Source organism: Nilaparvata lugens, chromosome 4 (genome assembly GCF_014356525.2).
Source record: "Nilaparvata lugens isolate BPH chromosome 4, ASM1435652v1, whole genome shotgun sequence".
In the NCBI taxonomy this organism is placed as follows: Eukaryota; Metazoa; Arthropoda; class Insecta; order Hemiptera; family Delphacidae; genus Nilaparvata; species Nilaparvata lugens.
Window position 1 is genome coordinate 19,508,899 of NC_052507.1, and position 19,984 is coordinate 19,528,882.

The window sequence follows — 19,984 nt, forward strand, 5'->3', positions numbered from 1 at the left end:
TCCTCTGCTGGATTAAATGCTAATTTTAAACAATAATTTCTCTTTTTCATTTTCAAATAAAAAATTATTGTATCGGTAGTTGGCGTCACTGTTTGGATAGAAGCTGAACAGCTGCGATGACACCAGCGAATGAGCGAAAGAAGGATAGAAGCGTGCCGTGATCTCGTGATTGTTGTTTTCAAAGCATTATGTTAATTTGGGTAGTATTTCTGAGTTTTTATTGTTAAATTTTGTTGAAACTATTAATTCAGTAGAAAAAATGAGTCTCGATAATGAGCAGAATGTTATTTCAGCGGAGGATGCAAAAAAAGCAGAAGAGTTGAAGGCAGAGGCAAATGAGCATTTCAAAAGTGAGTTTGGATTTTGGTTATCTTGTAGAGGGGGAATACCGACTAACTTCTCATAATTATAATATTTCAAGTCGTGAGTCATTCTCTTGGAATAAAACTCATATTTTTAATTACAATTCAAAAGATTCTTCAAGAACAATGAATAGTATTATTCTATCGTATAATACTTATTTAATTTGAATGCTTTACAACCACGCCGAAAAACTTTACTTACCTCTTAGAACAATTTAATTTCATATTGCAGGATTATGCTTTTAGCGATTAAAATTTATAAAACTTAGTCTTATAAAGTTGAAAATTAAGGTAGGGATGCAAATAAAATTTATTCCAGCCGTATTTATTTTGTAAGGAAGTATAATAGCCTACTTTCTAAATAATCATTTTAAGATTAATTTTCTTTAAATTCTCAAAACGTTAACAACATTTAATGATACTGTGCAATATTTTTTCCATTTAGGTTTTAAAAACCATTTCAATTTGTTGTGTGGTAAATAACATTTAATAGGCTACTTAAACTTCATTTTATAGCCCCAATATTGTGCTCTTTGTTTATAATTTAAATTAAAAATTCTCTTATTCATTAAAAATAGTTTTTATTATAAATTTTAGTAAAAATGCGGTATTTGGGTGCTCAACTCTGAATTTACTTATTTGCAATATTACTTTTAAACAAAATATAACTTTAATATTATTGTAAATTGATTTCATATCAATAATTTCACTCTTCTAAACTTTCTCCACATTTTTTTCTTTTAGAACAAGACTTCTTAGAATCAATACGGTTGTATACAGAAGCAATCAATACCAATCCAACAGTGGCTGTCTACTATGGGAACCGTAGTATAGCTCATTTAAAAGTAGAGTGCTTTGGTTATGCTCTAGCTGATGCATCCAAAGCGATTGAGCTCGATAAATCCTACGTAAAAGGATATTACAGAAAAGCTATGGCATATATGTCATTGGGAAAGTTCAAACAAGCGCTCAAAACGTTTGAAGCAGTAAGTAGAGACTTTTCAATATGCTCTTATGATAATCTAGTCATGCTCACTCATTTATATTTTTTATAGACATCTTATTTGTAGAATAATATAGTGAGGATATAAAATATAAATTATTATTCAATATAGGCTAATGTAACTATTAAGACCAGACATCTACGTAAAGGTTCAACAAACAGGTTCAACTGAATGTAATAGGTTTATTTATTAACATATAACTTATGATCAACATATACAAATTTATTAAAATAACATATAGGCCTACATGGATCTTGTCAAGTAGGTGGCCAATTCCAGAACGATTGTTCTTGATCGGGTGATCAATTTTATGGTCGAGTGGCTGAGCGAATTGGTTCAGTGTTCGAGGATGGTGAGCCCCTTGCACTGGCCTTATGTGATTTGAATTACCTGAATTACCTTCCTCTTCACCAATACCAGCAATGCCGGATGGGTTGCGTCAAGAGTTTAAAATATATAACTTTTCACAATTATCACATTTTCAACTATCGAGATGGCAGTACACGTCAGACAAGGCCTACCAAGTCGTTAAGAAAAAAATCCTGAATGGAATGAAACGGATTTCTCCTAAGCCAACACTTGAGTCTCAGGTTGAATGCTGGTGTGTTCAACATCTTCAAATCCCCCGGCAGCCTATTGAAGATCCGCAAGGCCAATGCAGGAAATGCATCACGGGTCTTTGACAAGCGACGGTATGGCACATCTATGAGACCTTGACTTCTAGTGTCGTGACCATGGAAGTCACTCTTCGTGTTAAACTTCAAGATTTGCTCGCACATACACAGCACACAAGTAAATGTAATGACTGTAGATGGTCATTACACTTGTGGATTGGAAGAGAGGTCGACAATGATCCAGAAAACCACTAAAGGTAATAATGCGGATGGCCCTCTTTTGCTGCTTGAAGACATCTTCACATGCAGAAGCATGACCCCACAGCAATAGTCCATAGCTCTGGATGCTATGAAAAAGCGCATGGTACACTACCAGCAAGTAGGGCCTGCTCACCAACTGCGTCAACTTCCTAAGCAAGTAGGTGACTCGTGACAGCCTCTTACAGATGCCCTCAATATGGCACTCCCAGGTGAGCCGTGGATCGATGGTGAATCCAAGGAGAGACACACTGTGAGCACTGATGGCCTGACTGTGACTCAGTGTACAGACCAATCTTTGTGTCTTTTCCACATTCAGTAGCAACTTATTTGCTTATTTGAGCAGAACTTTTGACTGTGTTGACCACCATATACTTATCAAAAAGCTTCGTTATTATGGTGTTGTTGACTCTGCTCTAAATATCTTGGAGTCATATCTGACTGGGAGAACACAGGTGGTGTCATTGGGAGGAGCTGCTTCCTGTCCTTTTCCTGTGCATTTTGGGGTACCTCAGGGTTCAATACTGGGGACAATCCTGTTTATCATAATGATCAATGACCTGGACAACAATGGCTCAACTCTTCTCTTCGCTGATGATACATCATTGCTGTCATCTGGCATTGACCTTCAGCAGGTGTTGGAGATGTCAACGGAGCATCTGCGGTCTTCAACTTCATGGTTCCAGGTCAATCGTTTCCAACTGAACGAGAGCAAGAAGCAAAACATCATCTGCAGCTTGTAGCGAAGTCTGCCTCAAGATCAGGAACCGGTGAAGCTGTTGGGCTTTGTATTGGATTAGAAACTGAGGGGTGTAGGGTTTCTGGGCTAGCCCCTTGCACTGGCCTTATGTGATTTGAATTACCTGAATTACCTTCCTCTTCACCAATACCAGCAATGCCGGATGGGTTGCGTCAAGAGTTTAAAATATATAACTTTTCACAATTTTCACATTTTCAACTATCGAGATGGCAGTACACGTCAGACAAGGCCTACCAAGTCGTTAAGAAAAAAATCCTGAATGGAATAGAACGGATTTCTTCTAAGCCAATACTTGAGTCTCAGGTTGAATGCTGGTGTGTTCAACATCTTCAAATCCCCCTGCAGCCTATTGAAGATCCGCAAGGCAAATGCAGGAAATGCATCACGGGTCTTTGACAAGCGACGGTATGGCACATCTATGAGACCTTGACTTCTAGTGTCGTGACCATGGAAGTCACTCTTCGTGTTAAACTTCAAGATTTGCTCGCACACAAGTAAATGTAATGACTGTAGATGGTCATTACACCTGTGGATTGGAAGAGAGGTCGACAATGATCCAGAAAACCACTAAAGGTAATAATGCGGATGGCCCTCTTTTGCAGCTTGAAGACATCTTCACATGCAGAAGCATGACCCCACAGCAGCAGTCCATAGCTCAGGATGCTATGAAAAAGCGCATGGTACACTACCAGCAAGTAGGGCCTGCTCACCAACTGCGTCAATTTCCTAAGCAAATAGGTGACTCGTGACAACCTCTTACAGATGCCCTCAATATGGCACTCCCAGGTGAGCCGTGGATCGATGGTGAATCCAAGGAGAGACACACTGTGAGCACTGATGGCCTGACTGTGACTCAGTGTACAGACCAATCTTTGTGTCTTTTCCACATTCAGTAGCAACTTATTTGCTTATTTGAGCAGAACTTTTGACTGTGTTGACCACCATATACTTATCAAAAAGCTTCGTTATTATGGTGTTGTTGACTCTGCTCTAAATATCTTGGGAGTCATATCTGACTGGGAGAACACAGGTGGTGTCATTGGGAGGAGCTGCTTCCTGTCCTTTTCCTGTGCATTTTGGGGTACCTCAGGGTTCAATACTGGGGACAATCCTGTTTATCATAATGATCAATGACCTGGACAACAATGGCTCAACTCTTCTCTTCGCTGATGATACATCATTGCTGTCATCTGGCATTGACCTTCAGCAGGTGTTGGAGATGTCAGCGGAGCATCTGCGGTCTTCAATTTCATGGTTCCAGGTCAATCGTTTCCAACTGAACGAGAGCAAGACGCAAAACATCATCTGCAGCTTGTAGCGAAGTCTGCCTCAAGATCAGGAACCGGTGAAGCTGTTGGGCTTTGTATTGGATTAGAAACTGAGGGGTGTAGGGTTTCTGGGCTAGCCACATCCAACAGGTGACTAGGAGACTGTCCCGAATCTGTTTCCTGTTTCTCAAGCTGAGGGGACAGGTGACAGAGGCATATCTGGTCTTGGTGTATTATGCACTTTTCCACTGCCATATTTATTTCCTATGGTTTACTCATGTGGGGTCATTCAGCCAAGGTTGTGGACTTACTGAAGCTGCAGGATTATAACTGCAAGCGAACATCATGCACATTGCAAACCCATTTTTGTTAGGCTAGGTATCCTAACAGTACCTAGTCAGCCACTTCCTTCTTCTCTGCCTCATATTATATACCAACAAGAATCAACAAAATTTGTTGACTCGGACTGATGTACATCACCATAACACCAGGCATCGTGTGCTGTTGGACATACCCAGGGTGCGCCTCTAGAGATCGCGTGTATGCTACAGGAGTGCAGCTCTTCGCTACTTCAACAGACTACCTGTAGGAGTGAAGCAGTTGGATACCAGCAAGTTCGAGAGGGTTGTGACCGGGTTTTTGAGAGCCAGGGCTTATTATGATGTACAGGAAGTATTGTGTCGTCAGCGTAAAGTACTGAATGACATGATATGTTACAGCGACATTCATCCACAAATGCCACAAATAGAAATAAAATTAGGCATGCCACAAATGCCTAAAACTGAGCTTTTGAGGACTCCAGTCTTTACAGCTCTTGGGGTAGTTATTATTCACTTTCACAACCTGTGCTCTGTTGCTTAGAAAGCTTTCATTCAAATTCAACCCTTTGTCCTCCATACTATAGTACCTCAAATTTCTACAGAGCAGTGAGTCTGACATGCAGTCAAATGCTCGGCTCAGGGTCCAATAGGATGCCAGCAACCATACATTGTTTTTCAAAGCTTCCAAGTTTGAAGTAAACAACCTTTACCACTACCATAGTTTATTTATTCATACATTGATACATAGGTTACAATATCATTCTCAACTATGAATAATTGGGAAAGGAACATTAGGCTTAAAGCCCAAAACTGTTCCTTTCCCAAATTTAGATAGAAATTGTCCAAAAATAGGTTATGTTTACACTTCACGATTTTTGTCCAATTTTGAGTCCAAAATATTTATAAACTAGGAATTTAGAATTAAGGAAAGTGGAAAAAACCAAATTAAATAAGAATACTTCACTCGATCATCACTAATAACGGAAAAATACTGTATTAATAATATAGTTGTGGAATGCTTAGGTCTAAATCCGAACTGAACAAGTTATTCGAGTACACCGGGTCTGTCAGGAACACAGGCTACTTTGAACTGGATTATTAAGGCATTGATTGCATGCTAAGTATTCTTAATATCTTACTAACTGTAATTTAATAAAATACATTATTATTCACTCATGACAGGTAATCAAAGCTAGACCAAATGATAAAGACGCAAAAGCCAAGTATACTGAGTGTAATAAGATATGCAATAAATTAGCGTTTGAAAAGGCGATTGCTGTCGATGATTTGAAGAAATCAGTTGCGGAAACAATCAATTTTGAAGGAATGGGTAAGCATACTTTTGATATTATCACTCTGCAATTATTTCTATTTATCTTATCTGTTTTATGAAGGATAATTTGCTTGAAGGAAATTCTTGCTATCACATTTCAAGCAATTTGTAATATTTTGAAGTTGAAACTTTCCTTTTTAAAAACACAATATTGGTTTGAATCTTTCTTTTTCATCATAATTGAAAGAAAACACTTTTAAATGCTACGTTCTATTGGTAGATTTCACAAACTGAATATTGGGCACAAATATGCTGTCTTAGAATCTCTCTGCTAAAATTAAAAAACTTCGAAATCACTTACTCCTCTCCTTAGTCATGACCAGAGATCTGGATTGACTGAGTCTGTAAGTGGAGCCTTGTCGTAGAGGTTAATATATTATGGATTGTGTTGAAAAAACACTTGAAAACACTTTCACGTTTGATAACTTGGAGATATGTAAAACATGTTAGTCTCCAGTATCCCAAGATCAAAATCCCCTTAATTCATATATTATCAAGCGTAATTTTACATTCATAATTATGATTTACAATAAGCTTTAGATTTGCTGTTAGGCATCCTAGAACCTACTAAATCATTGTTCAATTTACATTTTGAAAATAATTATATAAGTGTGTTATACTATACGACAGGATTTCTGCATTTGTCGCGATATGTTCAATATGACCTTTTGTTGGAACGTTTATATACTTTTTTCTCATCACACTCTTATCTCCAATGTACATAACGAAAATATTTATGTGTAGACTAAACTGACTAAATGAAAACTTATGAAAATGGCTATTTTATTTTTCATTTGATTTGTGTCTACAGTGATTGAAGATGATTATAAAGGCCCTGCGTTAGAAAATGGAAAAGTGACTGAAAAGTTCATGAAAGATCTGATAAGTACATTCAAAGAACAAGGAAAACTTCATAGAAGGTTTGCTTATCAGGTGGGTTACATTTTCAGGTCTGGTTTTCTAATAACGTACCGGTAATGTAATTCAAATAACTATCTTTATTCATAGATTTAGTTACTTAGTCACTTCATTTAATTAATCTTATTAACTTATTGGTTATAAATATTGTGCTTTATTAATTCTACTAATATTTTCATTATAACTCAAACTAAATTCGTATTCGTCTATTTCCAATCACCTATTGGCTGTTACGATGCTACAATAATAAAAATAATGGCACTCATTAACCAATACTATCCCATCTTAAATGGTAAAAACTAGCTGTATAATAGAGTCTTCAACTGGAAATAGTTATTTGTGCAACTAGTGCGCAAAGTGACAGTTTGCTGCACCGAAAGAAACAGGCGAGGGCGGAATGGTTTCTTGAGTGCAGCAGAGGAACTTTGCGCACGTATTTCACATTAAAGTTTTCCTACAGTTACCATTGAATATGAAAAGTGGGTAAAAAAAAAAGTGGGTAATTATGGGTAAAATGATGGCTGAAATCCATCAAATGCTTGTGTGTGTGATGCTGATATTAATAACAACCTTATATTATTTAAAAAGTAATAATCCAATTGTAGTTGAAAATTCTCAGCCAAAGTTCTCATTTTTATTCATTCAAGAATCAGAAAAAATACAGATAGAACAAAAAAATCGCATTCAAAATACACGCCAACAGCTCATTGGGATGGCTGAACCGACAAGCGCGCGACCTAGCGGGAAGAATCGTACCTATATAACTTCGTTTCATTCAGCTAAAAACAGTATTCAGATATTTAGACTTATGGTTAACTAGAATTACCGAAAATACAATAAGTAAACTAAAAAAATTATAAATATTTTATAAAATATTTTATAAAATAACATAGACAACAGAAATATTTTATTGTAGTATATTCGAATGTTATTTTATTAATTTTATTGACATGGATTTTGAACGGTAATTATTTAACCTGAAAATTCGAATTTCATAATGTGTGTTTGCTACATTCTCATTGCTTGGAGTTGAAATAATTATTACTGTCAATAGAAAAGAAACATTATTTATTATTAAATGATGAGAAGTTATTATTTAATTATGATTTAGATAAACATTATTATTGTTTTGGATTTCTAGATTGGGATTTTATCATAAATATGTAGCCATATAGCCATTGATGATTCTTATCTAACCACAGACATCGTTACCAACTTAATTTTTATTTTCCTACACTGTTGCTCCATATAACCTACTAACTATTTTGCGTTGTCATGCTGAAAATCTGGAGTACGCAAAGTAATACTTTGCGCACTAGAGCGGAAAAGTGATTCTTTGCAGCCTGCAATCAGTGCAGAAATGGTCACTTTCAAGGTATCTGTAGGAAAATCTATTTTCTTGGTATTGATCATTTACAAAGCTCATTGTTTGTTGACGTCAATTTTTCTTCTGTATAATTAATTTATATTTTTATAAATTTGTTGTATAGTTGAGTTATTCAAACAGTAATATGTGCTTGCTCATTTATTTTGCAGATGCTGTTGGACGTGAAGCAATATTTGATGTCTCAACCATCACTAGTAGATATTAAGGTACCAGATGATGAAAAATTCACAATTTGTGGAGACATTCATGGTCAGTTTTATGACCTCCTAAATATATTTGAACTCAACGGGTTGCCTTCAGAAACAAATCCATATGTATCCTTTTCAACGATCTGATATTATTAGATGTATGATATACTTTCCAATTCGATAGCTATATAACTTTTTACTTTCCTTGCCCTATTACCATAGGTCCCCTGAGTCCCCTGAGTCCAAAAAACTGGTTTTTTGGTATTGGTCTGTGTGTGTGTGTGTGTGGTGTGTGTGTGTGTGTGTGTGTGTGTGTGTGTGTGTGTGTGTGGTGTGTGTGTGTGTGTGTGTGTGTGTGTGTGTGTGCGCGCGCGCGCGCGCGCGTCTGTGTACACGATATCTCATCTCCCAATTAACGGAATGACTTGAAATTTGGAACTTAAGGTCCTTTCACTATAAGGATCCGACACGAACAATTTCGATCAAATGCAATTCGAGATGGCGGCTAAAATGGCGAGAATGTTGTCAAAAACAGGGTTTTTCGTGATTTTCTCGGAAACGGCTCCAACGATTTTGATCAAATTCATACCTAAAATAGTCATCGATAAGCTCTATCAACTGACCCAAGTCCCATATCTGTAAAAATTTCAGGAGCTTCGCCCCATCAATGCAGATAGATTCCCAATTATCAGGCTTCCGATACAATTGAAACGAAAAAAATCAAGTGGAGTAGATTGAGCATGAAAATCTCTACAATTGATGTTCAGTAACATTTTTACCTAAAATTGAAAATAAGCTTCAAATTCGAGAAAATATAATTATTCAATTGCAAATTATTGTTGATTCTATTAAATCATTCACTATGAAGAGATAGCAGACCTCATGTGTGTCTCCAGCGTTATTGCCCTGTCACCAGCTGGCTCAAATTTTTGAATAGTAGACTTGAGATGCGCGGGAACAGTAGGTGATCAATTTTCATAATGGCAAGGAAAGTTGTGTGAGTGCGCCACACCAGATTTTTCTTATTTAAATATCTTCTTCTTTCCACTGTTCAACCAGTAGTGTAGAGAATAGAAACAATTGAACATTATTAGAATATATATATATATATTAAACATATACATATTACATAACATATATATACATATTATACATATATATACATACATAAACATATACATATTTATATATATATATATATATTTATTTATTTATTTGAAATACAGAAATATTAATAAGATGATGAGCTATTAAGAATTATATTGTATCTATAAAAATGTATAAATTAATGATACAGATTTCATTCATTTATTTCAGGCTAGATTTCTATAATTAAATCTACCTATACATTTTGAATAATTTATTTACAAGATGTTATTCTACATTTCTTACGTAACTCTCTTGAACACTTCATTTACTTTATTTCTAGAGTATCGTATTTCGAATTATAATACAATTTCTTATATTGTGATAGTTATCAATTGTCATAATTTCATGTTCCATTTTTATTGCACTATTTTATAGTAAAAAATTGCTAAAATTTTCCTCAACTATCATAGCTTTTCAATGGTGATTTTGTGGATAGAGGATCTTTTTCAGTAGAATGTATTTTTACATTATTTGGGTTCAAGTTGCTGTATCCAAACCACTTTTTCATGTCTAGAGGTGAGTTTCAAATTCATTGATCAATTATTTATTATTTATCGATTCAAGTTTTACTAGGTAATCATGAGAGTCAAACAATGAATCAGATGTACGGCTTTGAAGGAGAAGTGAAAGAGAAGTTCTCCAGTCAAATGTCGAATCTATTCACTGAAGTGTTCAACTGGCTTCCATTAGCGCACTGCATCAATCAGCGAGTTCTGGTATGTCGTTGACATTTTGAGTAAAGCACACACTTTCAATACTCATCATCCATTTACTCAAACGCTAATTCATTTTTAATATAATTTACACTATGAACAAAGATATTGTGCGATTTCTCCACATAAAGGTGAAATAAAAACGATATTGTCAGTTCCACATAATTTATTTGAGCCAAACCTGAGTTTCATCGCTTTTACTTCACTTTCAATTCAAGAATTTAAATAAAATTATGATAACCAACTTGGAACAGATCTAAACACAGCCCGTTCAATCAAATTGAATATTCTATGACTTAATTGGAATAGATCATCTTCGTCGCATCAACCGGGGTCAACCTTAAGTTTGAGTTCACCAACTTAATGTATACACTAGGCATTGGAAGTATGATGATTTGAATAAATGTTGGTACAACCCAAAATTAGTAGTTTTTCTACATATTATAAACCCACAATAAAGGGTACAGGCTCACTTCTTTATAATCTTCAATGTTCTCCACACCAGACTTCCAAGTCGACAGGTTTCTAAATTCAGCTTTAAATTGAGAAAAACTGTTTCTAGAAATAAATTTATTTTTATTCCACTTGAAACTTGGAAAATTGTACTACTTATGGAACTGGTTTTACGTGGAACATAATTCAAGTTGATATCTTTCTCTTGAATTTTTAAATGATAATTTTTCAACATTGTTGGTAGGTGATGCATGGCGGCCTCTTTTCCAAAGACGATGTAACCTTAGATGCCTTGAGAGAAATTGACAGAAACAGACAGCCTCCCGAAGACGGTAATTATTTCCAAAAATACTTGTGTTGAGTTGCACTCTGTTAAATTAGCCCTCTTTTCATTGACTCAGTGGAATAGTTGTTCTGTTTCCGATTCACAGCTATATAGTTTGTAGGTTAATAAAATCAATCATCGAAAACTATTGATCCTTACTAAAGACATATTGGTACTCTTTTTCATATATTTTCTATCTATATAATGCCAATAGATATCAGACAATGAAAGATTGTTATTGAATCTGATAGTGCTGCTATAGATCTCTAGGCAGCCCATCCTGATTCTGTATTATTATCTTATACGTTAAGTATATAGTACAGTATATCGATAACGTTACTTTTGATTTTTGTGCATTCATTTTCCCATCATGCAGTATCTGTGTTTCAAAATCTACAAACTGTAGAATTTTGTTTCTAAAAACGAATCAAGTCATGCAACAGATATTGTTTGTGAATTATACATAATAATAATTATTATAGTAGGATGTAGGCTTTGAAAAATTATGAATTTCTAATGTTGACATTTTGACTTCTGTACAAGTAGCTATGGAGTAGGTCCATCTTAGTTGCTAATGCGTGATGTGAAAGTGGCAATATAGTCCAGTCACTATATTATAATAATATATTGGTGCTTGTAATATATATTGTAGTTCTGATTTCCCTATATATTGTTTGAATACGTTACATAAGAGATGTCCAAAACCAATTTTTCCATGAAAACTTTGTGCTGAATTCAGAATGACTCAAAAACCTCGTATTTTTGTTCATTTTCCGATTCTCAGCTATTTCCGCCAAATCCAGTCATCGGACAAAAATTCACACTCGCCTTTTTTGAGATTATAGAATTTCGAATGAAATGAAATCATTCGGAGCTATCTATCTTCAATGAGCAATCAGAAATTAGTATATATATATTTCAAGCACACCCCTTTTTCATTATTGACTGGATTAATGAATTTCCAGTGAATCTATAGAGAAAATAGTTATAAAAGCTTGTGATTTTATGAAAATTGGGACGAACGTTTGAGCATGTTGAATGTGATTGTTAAGGCCTAATGTGCGAGCTGCTGTGGTCGGACCCGATGCCAGACAAGGACAGAGCACAGAGCAAGCGAGGCGTGGGAGTGCAGTTTGGCCCTGACGTCACCGAAAAGTTCTGCCAACTCAACAAACTCGACTACATTGTCAGGAGTCACGAAGTCAAAGATGACGGCTACGAGGTGGCTCACAACGGCAAGTGCATCACTGTCTTCTCGGCGCCCAACTATTGGTCAGTACACTTCAAACAAATATTAGCATTTTTATATATTCTTTTTATCTACACTTTCCTTATTTACCAAAATGACTATTGGTCATTTAAAGCAAATATTATCATTATTATTATTATCATTATTATTATTATCATTATTATTATTATCATTATTATTATTATAATTATAATTATCATTATATCTCCACTTACGAGGATAAGGTGTCATTGGCTTATTTAGTAAAATTACCCCTTGCTCTATTTTGGTATATTGAGGAAACTTCTTACCAGCGATGTTGTGCAGGGTATTACTTCTTTCTGCATTAAATTTTGCACCCATACAGACAGCCTCAAACTGTGCAACCTTTCTAGCAGTTCCCTTGGTATAACACCACCTGTAGCTGACATTATCCAAGGCACTATAGTCACTCTCTCTTGCTTTCACATGTCCTTTATCTCTTCTGCCAAAAGCAAATATTTAAGCAGTTTCTCATTAGTGTATTATTATTATATTTATTAACAGACTGATCTTTGAACTTGTATTGGCCGGCCGGTTCAAAATGGATATTTTTCAGAGTATACAATAGTGTTATTAGACTGGACTATTTTTTGTTTATGAAGATTAAAATGTATGATGGCTTATGCTCTAAATTACAATAAAATGATACAGTTGAATATTCAGTTAATCTACCAAAATATGAACTGAATAGTATTGATAATTCTAACATGATAAGCAATGTAAAAATATGTAATCACCGGTACAGGACTCGCCATAGTCAAGTGGATGGGATGCTGGCTTTATAATTCAGAGGCCCGTGTTCGAATCCTGACCCGGGCAAGATATTTTTCTCGGGCTATTCTCGTGTTTCGGATGGACACGTTAAGGCGTCGGTCCGGGCTGCCTAAAAACATAGTTAGGTCATGTCAGAGGCTCTGAAATTTGATCAGGTGTGACCTGAAAACTCTGACACCAGACCTGAGCCAGTCGATATCATTATTACCGATACGATTATAATAATATTGTCTTGAATTTATAAAAATGAGTGGAGTTTGAACAGATGATCATCAATTCTTGCAAAAGGAGCAAACTTCAGTTCAAAACTTCAATTATTGGCGTGAAAGGTCAATTCACTTTTATTTTTTGCTTTTCTTTCAGTGATCAAATGGGTAACAAAGGAGCTTTCATAACATTGAATGGCAAAGATATGAAACCGAAGTTCACTATGTACAGTGCTGTGGTAAGTAACTATTTACATTTATTCATTCTTACCTACTTATATTCCTACTGAAGTGATTATTATTATTGATATTCCATCTTTAGTAAAGTGGCACAATAATATTGAGTTCATGCAGTGTTTCAAATCAAATAATTGTTATTGACCAAAAAACAAAGCATCCAAAACAGCTTACAATATCCATCCAAAAATGTCAGATAACAATTATTAAATGTTTAAAAAAAATTCAAATGTCTAAAAATAATAGACAGCGATGACAGTGTTTAGTCAGCGTTGTCCAACAATTTCCTTGAGTTGCTCCAAGTGTGTGCAACCAGAGACCCAGCAACAATTAGTTAGGATTATTTTCTTGGTGTTCAGACGCTAATTGGTTATTTGTATGGTAGTACCTACTAGAGGCTTAACATACAGAAACTCAGTGTGACCCCAATCAGCGATTTCAGGAGAGACCAAACCGATTCATGATGGTTATTGAATGAGTACCATGGTTATTGAATGAGTTCAGGTGGTACTTAGTACCACCTGAAGAACTGTGTTTTTAATTGGCTGGCCAATCTCAATTGACGCTACTCGGTGGCTTTATTATTAATAGAGACCCATAACACAAGATAGGGGTCTTATAGACCTAAAATCCATACTTAATAAGGGTCTTAGTCGTGTGCTTGCTTGGTCCACTTCCTTATTCATCTCTTCATAGATTTAAAATATGTTTTATTTTCGTTACTCGCTCTATCAATGTTATTTGTCTGGTTTCAGCCACACCCTGATGTAAAACCGATGACCTACGCTAGTCAGTTTTTCAGCTCATTAATGTAAGAACAGTTAGCCATGAGTTAGCACACATTTATTTGTAAGTATCCTTCGATGCGAGAATTGTGATCAGTGAAATGCACGTTCAAGTGTTACCAATAATAGTTTGTTGATTCTAGAGCTATTTCATTCGGATTTGGTATCGTGCTACGTCTATTGAAATAACAGTCACAAATATATTTTATCTGGTGCTTTTCTGTTGAAACCAGTTTAGATAAAACTCTGATTCAATTGGCTGAGAAGGGTATTGTTGAAAGTGTTGAACTTCTACAAGGTTAATATCATACCTCATAAAATTGCAAAATTGTTTTAAAATCTATATTTTATATATTATTGTTGAAGAATTGACCATTTTGTAATTCTATGAATACTGTAATCAAAATTCAGTTAATTTGTATCTTGCTATTTTTATAGTTTTATCTTGAATAATCAATTGGCAATGATTGACTCACTTGAACGCTTGTGAGCAAAACGCATATCTATTTTGTGTTTATAATACTAGCACCGTTCAACATTTTTGGATAATGTCAATTTTTATTCGTTCTAATACTTTAATTCGACAAATTTTTCTTCTTTAGACAACATACTCGTTGTGTTTTATTTAATTATTATTTTTTAATAGTATAGTTCAATATAATTGTACCCACATATTAAAAATTGCATTTCAATTTGAAGGTGTTTACAAAGTATAGGACATCGTAGAACCATGAATTTTTCTAAATGTCTCACAACTCACAAACTAAAAGTATGTTCACCATAGATGACTCATTCATACATAAACATAGATACATGATTCAAAGTGCTTTTTTACTGTATTTTTTGGCTGAGTAATATTTTAAATCAGAACTTTAATATTGGATAACATCAATGTTTAAATGGGGTGTATTTTGATTTTCAATCTCCTAAACTAGTACATGAAGATGTTGATCGCTAACGTCTTTTTTCTCTTTCAATTTTGAAATGTTTCGCTGTCATACGATTCGCATCGGTTTGTGGAAATCGTATAGCTTTGAAAAACGTTTATGAACTACATTGATGAATTCATCAATTTGATAGAATTATATTTTTGCAATTAGATTATCAATAAGATAAACAAATTTTAATTTGTTGATTTATGTAACTTTTTGCTAAAAATCGTATTAATTAATCTAGCTAAGTTTCTAAGTTATATAATTATTCATCTGAAGTATTTATTGTCTAACTTGTGAAAATACGATGAGCTCTAAGATCAATATTGTGGCTCTTGACTATGAGCATTTTTACTCTGTTAATAGCCAAATTTTAACTATGTTCAACATTTTAAATACCAATCTATTTATTGAAAAGATGATGAAATATTAAAATTTCAAGGCAGAACCTACCATTTTGTTATGGAAATCACCGATCAGATTTTTTTCCAAGTCGTAATACAGTTACTTGAAACTAACTAAAAAGCTCAATTTTCAATTAACTTGTATCAATGAATAGTATCACCGCTCACCTAATGTAGGCCTGAGTCTCAGTTCCTTTCAGCTTTACAAATTTATTTTTAGCAGAGAATCTTTACTATTTGATGGAAATTATTTAAAATATTTGTATTTATCTTAATTCTTGAGATGCTCTTGAGAGATTATTATGCACTGAAGCTTTTCAATGTCTAATAATTAATTTTTTCAATGTTGCGCAGAAGGCTACTATAAAAAGAAGAAATTTTGAGCCATATTGAACCGGCATAATTTTATTATTAAAAGGTATTAACATACTTTTATTCATTTTCCCTAATAATTTATATCATGATTCATTTTTGGTTAGAGATATAGTTTTCATTAAATTTTTCTTGTAATTGTTATATTGTTTTTCTGACATAATCGCATTATCGAGCATAATAGGCTGCACTACTGACATGTTCATTGACAATAATCCAATGATGGGATATTCTAAGGTTTATTGTAGGCTATTGTCGATGCAAGTGATCCTCCAATACTGGCAAACTTATTTGAAGAAAAGACATGCCTTGACTGATGTAATTGAGAGTGGCCTATTGATATTAATACGTAAGTGATTCCAATAAGAATTTTCAGCTGTCCATTAATTTAATTATCAGAATATTTTGTGCGGATTTGCTACCTTTGCACAGAAGAAAGTAAATTGAGTTGTACTGTCATAAAATTTGCATTTATTTCTCCTTGCTTCTCAATAATTTCAATCACCCACGGTATATAGAATGTAGCATCAAGAAGCTGATGAATGCTAACACCAATGAGAATGTTGCTCAAACATTATATAATAAAATATGTAGTATACATTTCCTTCTATGCAAGTTCCTGTATTCTTGGGAAATTTGCATTAACACGTTTAAAAAGATCTCAATCAACTGTTGCTACTTGAGTTCTGATTGAATTATTTAGTTCTTTATTGCATTCTTTTTTGTTGTTGTAGAATAGTGATTAGAGATACCCCAGTTGAAAAAAGTCAAAAGATGCATACTAAAGGTTTATAAAATGTTATAGAAACCGGTATTTCTGGATTATATAAAAAATGATGCAAACCTCCAATCAAAAAATTGAGTGAATGGAAACCATCCATTTCATTCTATGTTATTTGAGTAACTTTCTCATACAATGGCTTGAAGAAATTCAACTCAATTAACAATTTTCATTAAAATCTTAGTTTTAGTGTAACTTGGTCATTGCCTAGACATAAATATTTTATAATGCTTACTTTGATTATTCCTATCATTTTGGTAAGCCAAAGCTCTTTAAATTTTGTAACACCTTTTACTTTTGTTAATGTTGAGCGTTGAAATTATAAGTGATTTTTGCCTTTTTAACTGTAAAATAGTTTCCAAATCATTACAACCTATTAAATAGATACATTTTATCTAAAAAATGTATTGTGTATGGTTTCTCTTTTATAAGTGTTCTTTTAAACACAAATAAGACTTTTTTGTTCCATCTTGAAGAAAGCAACTTCTAAGGCATTATTTTATAAATTTCTTCTAAAATAGTTTTTCCATTTTTAAATTATAATTTTCTTATAAATTTTTTTAAATTTATATAGAATAAAATACATTTTTTAGCACATCGTTTATTAGCTGTACCAATATTGCTCTTGATCAAGTAGATTTTGTGATCTGATTGAGAACTTTATTCCATCGCCATAACTCGTTTGTATTGGAACAAACCATAACAGTATATTGTTTCCAAAAACTTCTTCAAAATTTTCGCACTTTCCCAAATCATATCCTTCGATATCTTCACTCACAAAAACGGGTGGACGCAATGCTTCTATAGTTGTCATATTGTTCAGAGTCAAACTGTAGTGATAAACCATAAAAATTATGGTTACCACAGCTACGGATGAATTTATAACGTAAATTATCAGGAAAATTAAGTTCCCTAGACCTACTCTTTGGATTACATGCAGTGAATCATTTTTGCTTTGCAGTTCCAGCGTCATTAATTTTGATATGTGGTAAAGGAAAGTAAATGATGTTGATAGGAAGAGTATAAAGAACAAATTTAAGTAAGAAAGGAAAAGAATGAAAAACTTGTAATTAGTAAATGAAATACAGTTGTTGGTCCAAGGACAATGGTGATCCATTTTTGGGACACAAACTCCGCACCTGGCACAATGGTGCGCGCGATCCGGTTTTATCACATAGCACTCGGCACAATATCGTATTAGGCCTGAGCCGTCGTACTGTATAGTAGCCAAAGACAGCTTTCTATTGCGAGCTATATTTTCGAGCAACATACTTCTACTTTGTTGAGATTGAGACCTTGTAACACGTTGCAGATCGTATGAGTTTAGCCAGAATTCACTTGGAATTTCTCCGGGAGCAGTGAACACTGTTTGCAGAAAGGACCACATCATCATTATGAAGCACACATTGAAAATTAAGAGGTTGATTATACATTCCCCTATTGTCGTTGAAGAAGATGGACAGTATATAAAAACGTACGCAATGTACGAAATAAGCAAATAGCTCAAAATTAGTAATACTGGTAGCCATGAAAGTATTGACATCAAAAAATACCAGATTGGTACCAGTTTGTTGCTTTTCGTTCATTGAATAGTATAATTTAAATCACATTTTTTACACTCTTTAAATTAAAAAATATGGTTATCTTTTCTCACTTTGTTACATACCGTACTGTTTATATTTGTAAATTATAGGTTGGATTTTACATGATTGCAGTTATTCTAAAACATTAAATTCATGAGGTATTATAATCAGCTGTTCTTTGTAAACTCACACAATTTTATTTGCCGTTTTGAAAATTATCACCTGACGCTAGTGTTCGCGCGCATCTCTAGTCTACTAGTCAAAGATCTGAGCCAGCTGGTGACAGGAAAATAACGCTGGAGACACACGAGGTCTGCTATCTCTTCAAAGTAAATGATTTAATAAAATCAACAGTTTGCAATTGAATAATCACATTTTCTCGAATTTCGAGTTTATTTTTAATTTTAGATGAAAATGTTACTGAACATTTTGTAGAGATATTCATGCCCAATCTTTTCCACTTGAAATTTTTTGTTTGAATTGTATCTGAAGCCTGATAATTGGGAATCTAAAATCAAACTTTGCATAGGAGCTCCTGAAATTTTTACAGATATGGGACTTGTGGCAGTTGTTAGAGCTTTTCAATGACAATCTAAGGTATAAATTTGATCAAAATTGTTGAAGCCGTTTTCGAGAAAATAGCAAAAAAACTTTTTTTGACAACATTTTCGTTATTTTAGCCGCCATATTGAATTGCATTTGATCGAAATTGTTCGTGTCGGATCCTTATATTGTAAGGTCTTTAAGTTCCAAATTTCAAGTCATTCCGTAATTGGGAGATGAGATATCGTGTACACAGACACTCATACACATACACACTCATACACACACACACATACAGACCAATAACCAATTTTTTGGACTCAGGGGACCTTGAAGCGTATAGAGATTTAGAATTTGGGGTACGTTAATTTTTTTCGGAAAGCAATAATTTCCTTACCTATGGTAATAGGGCAAGAAAGTAAAAAGACTGACACGATGTTATTCAATTTCATTGATTCAAACTGATCCACTCTAATCGCGCATTTAATTTGAAGATTAACAATTTGATCGTGATGAGAAAAGATGTATGCAGTTACAGTAGATGGAGGAAAAATCCCTCCCCATCAGGTGTCAGAATGTTGCAACACAAACGTCCGTCTCTCTGCTTATTTTTTCTCCCTTTGTGTGTTGTTGTGTGCGTTCGTTTTATTATTATAACACACATCTTTTCCTAATCAATATTTTGCAATTAGTGCATTACCTACGTGTTGTTGTTAGACCCAGACAAAGAAGACATGCTGACTATTATCAATATCAAAGACGGCGAAGGGTTCAAAGAGTGAATTGAGCTCATCCTCATTTGCGCAAGAATGTAAATGCTAGTTCATTTTTAGCCGCTAGAGAGCTTTTACAGCCAGATAGGAAATTTAAATCTACAGAATCACAAGACTCCTTTTTGGAACTTACAAGACCGATTGGTTCTTCCTTGAAGATGAACATACCTATGAGGGAATATGTTCAAGGAATAATGTGAATGCTAGACTATTTGTAGCAACTACAGAGCTGTCACAGTCGGATAGAAAATTCAAACTTTTCACATAATGAC

The 19,984-nt window shown here is 34.2% G+C and overlaps 2 protein-coding genes across 2 annotated transcripts; one reads left to right on the forward strand and one right to left on the reverse strand.

Annotated features, from left to right (window-relative positions):
* The first annotated feature begins 92 nt into the window (after positions 1-92).
* LOC111060050 (serine/threonine-protein phosphatase 5) lies at positions 93-16,496 on the forward strand. The gene is made up of 11 exons (XM_022347689.2): positions 93-350; positions 1,107-1,348; positions 5,769-5,916; positions 6,731-6,852; positions 8,374-8,538; positions 9,972-10,077; positions 10,135-10,277; positions 10,972-11,059; positions 12,105-12,324; positions 13,460-13,541; positions 14,295-16,496. Exons 1-11 carry the CDS (start codon positions 260-262, stop codon positions 14,352-14,354), a joined length of 1,467 nt encoding a protein of 488 aa, XP_022203381.2. The 5' UTR covers positions 93-259; the 3' UTR covers positions 14,355-16,496.
* LOC120350818 (palmitoyltransferase ZDHHC15B-like) lies at positions 15,294-18,356 on the reverse strand. The gene has a single exon (XM_039425702.1). It carries the CDS (start codon positions 18,354-18,356, stop codon positions 17,418-17,420), a length of 939 nt encoding a protein of 312 aa, XP_039281636.1. The 3' UTR covers positions 15,294-17,417.
* Between the last annotated feature and the right edge of the window lie 1,628 nt (positions 18,357-19,984).

Excerpts from the sequence above, each read along its gene's own strand:
- LOC111060050 (XM_022347689.2), top strand. The coding sequence starts at position 260 with ATGAGTCTCGATAATGAGCAGAATGTTATTTCAGCGGAGGATGCAAAA. Across the intron at positions 1,349-5,768 it reads CGCTCAAAACGTTTGAAGCA|GTAATCAAAGCTAGACCAAA; the intron begins GTAAGTAGAGAC and ends CACTCATGACAG. Across the intron at positions 13,542-14,294 it reads TCACTATGTACAGTGCTGTG|CCACACCCTGATGTAAAACC; the intron begins GTAAGTAACTAT and ends GTCTGGTTTCAG.
- LOC120350818 (XM_039425702.1), bottom strand. The coding sequence starts at position 18,356 with ATGTCAATACTTTCATGGCTACCAGTATTACTAATTTTGAGCTATTTG.